The sequence below is a fragment of the Myotis davidii genome, unplaced genomic scaffold, assembly GCF_000327345.1.
Source record: "Myotis davidii unplaced genomic scaffold, ASM32734v1 scaffold1036, whole genome shotgun sequence".
In the NCBI taxonomy this organism is placed as follows: domain Eukaryota; kingdom Metazoa; phylum Chordata; class Mammalia; order Chiroptera; family Vespertilionidae; genus Myotis; species Myotis davidii.
In genome coordinates, this window is record NW_006287260.1 from 1830068 (window position 1) to 1833326 (window position 3259).

Consider the following 3259-nt stretch of genomic DNA (forward strand, 5'->3'; position numbering starts at 1 on the left):
AAGAATGAATGTACTCACGTTTTAGGAAAATTAGTATTTGGAAACTTCTTACAACAGCCCTGGCATGTAAGAATATACAAATAAATTTCAATCCTTGCCCTGAAGACAGTGGGCAAAGTTATTTGAAGGCTCTACACTGTGTAATCTTCTTTGGGGCAGTGGCCTTTGACCATTTTTAGTTGTATGGTTTGGGGGCAAATCTCCTGTCTCTTCTGCCCTTTAAACTTGGTCTGAGGTCGCCAAGTGCCACCCCTCCCCTATCAGCTGAGATGTGGGCTGCACTCATGGTGGGGGGTGGAATGGGGAGCAGTAGGTGTGTCACGGGACCAGGCTTCCTGTCCCAGGAGATCCCTCAGCAAAGCTTTCGCCTTCAGAGCCTGCAAATCAGGACTTGTCCCCAGGAAAAGCCAGTCCCTGACAATTTCGTGCCGCCGCTCAGCCCTGGAGTCAGGCCAGAGCAGGGCAGGGAGTGCCAGTGCTCCCTGACGTGGGAGGAGAGGAACCGGGGAGACCGGCCGCCTTTAATTTTCTTTGCCTGCAGAACGGGTTCCTTGGGTGCAGACAACATGGGGCAGGGGCTTCAAGGCAGTCTAGACTCCAGTCACCATGGGCCTGGCAGGATGTGGCTCAGCCTGGGAGAAATCACGGCTCTTCCCTGCCCAGCCCAGCTCCTCCTCAGCCCCAGGCCACTCCTGATGACAACCCTGTGAAAGGCCCAGCCGACAGCACCTGTCAGCTGCTGTCTGGGTGGAGGCTCAGCCAGAGCTGAAGGCAGAGAGGAACAATAATACTTCTGTTTTCCAAGCACTTCTGTATACCAGGTGCTGCTCTAAGCACATTCTCTACTCAGTTAATCCTCACACCTGTCCTCTGAGATGTTTACTATTATTGTCTCCCTTTTACAGACGAGGAAAACAGAGCCCAGAGAAGTTAAGCCACTTGTCCAGGGTCAGCCAGCAGAGCCTGTGTTCCCACCCGGGCAGTCCTGCTCCATAGCCCTCGCTCTTAACCATGAGATACAGCCTCCAACTCTCTGCCACCCGCCCAGCCTAGAAAGACGCCCTGGCCATTTGCTTGATCATGCTTCAACGGCCATCCTCTTTAAACTTCCATAGAGCCAGTTTTACAGTTGAGGAAACTGAGGCCCAAAACCATTAAGTGACTTATTTAAAGCTTAGATAGGAAGCAGCAAAGGTAGGCCCAGATCCCAGGTGTTTGCCTCCACAAGTCCAGGGTCCTGTGAAGTGCTAGAGTGGGGTGATCCCACATGGGCATCCGGGGAGGGACTCAGGAGGCTGGAGAGCTGTGTCAGCCTGTCCATTCATTGGGGAACCGACCTCCTGGCCACGGCTGGGGAACTGGACTCGAAATTCACACGTACTTGGGGCATTCACACCCATGAGGGACACCTCAGGGGGGAAAGTAAATTGATTTTAGCTGATAATACCGGGTGGTAAACAGGCCCTTGATCCCTGACATTGCAATAAGCTTTGTTGACATAAGCTTGCCCTTTAGCTGCCCGCGCGCTCCCAGTCACCCTGGGGTGCCATGCTGGCTGAGCTCTGCCCCCACCCAGTGTCTGACGGTAGGAGGTTGGGGCCCTGTGGGAAGGCGGTGGTGGAAAAGCAGCTGGAAGGAGCCACAGTCACCCTCCCACCTCCTGTTCTCATGGGAAGACCTCCCCGGAGCAAAGCCCGGCCCGTTTCCCTAGTGACCAGGGTGTTTCTGTCTCTCAGCTGCAGGCACCATGTCCGAGCCATCCCGGGATGCCCGCCCGATCCCCCGCGGCAGCAGGGCCTGCCGCCGCCTGTTCGGCCCCGTGGACAGTGAGCAGCTGCAGCGAGACTGCGATGCTCTGATGGCCAGCTGCGTGCAGGAGGCCTGTGATCGATGGAACTTCGACTTTGTCACCGAGACACCGCTGGAGGGTGACTTCGCCTGGGAGCGGGTGTGGAGCCTGGACCTGCCCAAGGTCTACCTGCCCCCAGCGCCGAGGAGGGCCCAGGACAGCCTGGGGAGAAGCAAGCGGGCCAGCAGCTCACCTGCCCTGCTGCAGGGGCCAGCTCAGGAGGACCACGTGGACCTGTCACTGTCCTGCACCCTGGTGCCACGCTCCCCTGAGCAGCCTGAGGCGTCCCCAGGTGGGCCGAGCACGTCTCAGGGCCGCAAACGGCGGCAGACCAGCATGACAGGTGAGGACAGACGCAGGGAATGACACTGCAAGGGACCACGACTCAGGATTCGTGGTGCGAGGGCTGACCGGTCATTAGGAGGGGGAAACAGGCTCAGAGAGGGGAAGTAACTTGCCTGAGGTCACACAGCCAGGACCAGCTAGCTATCCCTTATTCGGAACATTGATTGAATGCTTGCCCTTCACTGGATTTCTAGGGTGGATTTCACTTAGTCCTTGTAGCAATCCATGTGACATTCTTGCCACCCTTTTACAGGCCGGGAAAAGGTTCAGAGAGGTAGGTTTTCCTAAAGACCCACAGTGAATTTGCCATGAAGAGGAAACTAATTACAGTAATTTCCTGGCTGCTCTGTCCAAACTAAACTCCCCTTCCCCCTATCATACACACACACTTCTGGTCCCTCTGCCCCGCCTATTTTGTTCTCTTGGCAATTTTTACTGTCAATAGCCATTTCTTTATTTTGATATTGTCCGTCTCCCCAACTAGGATATTATCTCCACGAGAAATGGATCTGTGTCTCTCTTGTTCATGGCTGAATCCCTAGCACCTAGAATGGTGTCTGCCACATAGTAGGCGCTTGATAAATAATGAATGAGCCATGTTGCCATTAAGCACCTAGTAGGCCGGGCCTGGACCAAAGCCGTACAGAGAGCATTCCATTTCATCCTTAGAGCAGCATACCAGCGTCACCCTCATTTACAGGCGAGGACACTGGCTCAGTGAGATGCAGCCAGGAATCCCACAGCTGGGTCGGAACTCACAGGAAGGAGCTAGTTACATGGCCCAGGCGCAGTGCCGAGCCCTTCCAGGTGACCTGAAGGTGTGCGTAGAGCAGGGTGTCCCAGAGCTCGGAGGCACAAGCAGTGCGCCAGCCACCAGCGCTGCTGGGCTCTTGACACGAGGCTAGTGTGACTGAGGAAGGGAATTTTTCATTTCATTTGGTTTTAGTTCATTTAAATAACCACCTGGGACCGGTGGCCACGGTTTTGGGCAGCTTGGGTTAGAGCAGGCCTAGGGATCCGGCCCCATTGTCACTCACTTCTGTGAAGCGGGCTGCTGGGTGAACG

General features: G+C 55.3%; 1 protein-coding gene across 1 annotated transcript in view; it reads left to right on the top strand.

Moving 5' to 3' along the window:
• Positions 1-521: 521 nt before the first annotated feature.
• Positions 522-3259, top strand: part of CDKN1A (cyclin-dependent kinase inhibitor 1A (p21, Cip1)) — a 4631-nt gene continuing 1893 nt past the window's right edge. Inside the window, exons 1-2 of the mRNA XM_006759030.2 lie at positions 522-821; positions 1737-2192. Of these exons, the coding sequence (XP_006759093.1) occupies positions 1748-2192 (445 nt within the window). The 5' untranslated portion in view covers positions 522-821; positions 1737-1747. The remainder of the gene's footprint in view (positions 822-1736; positions 2193-3259) is intronic.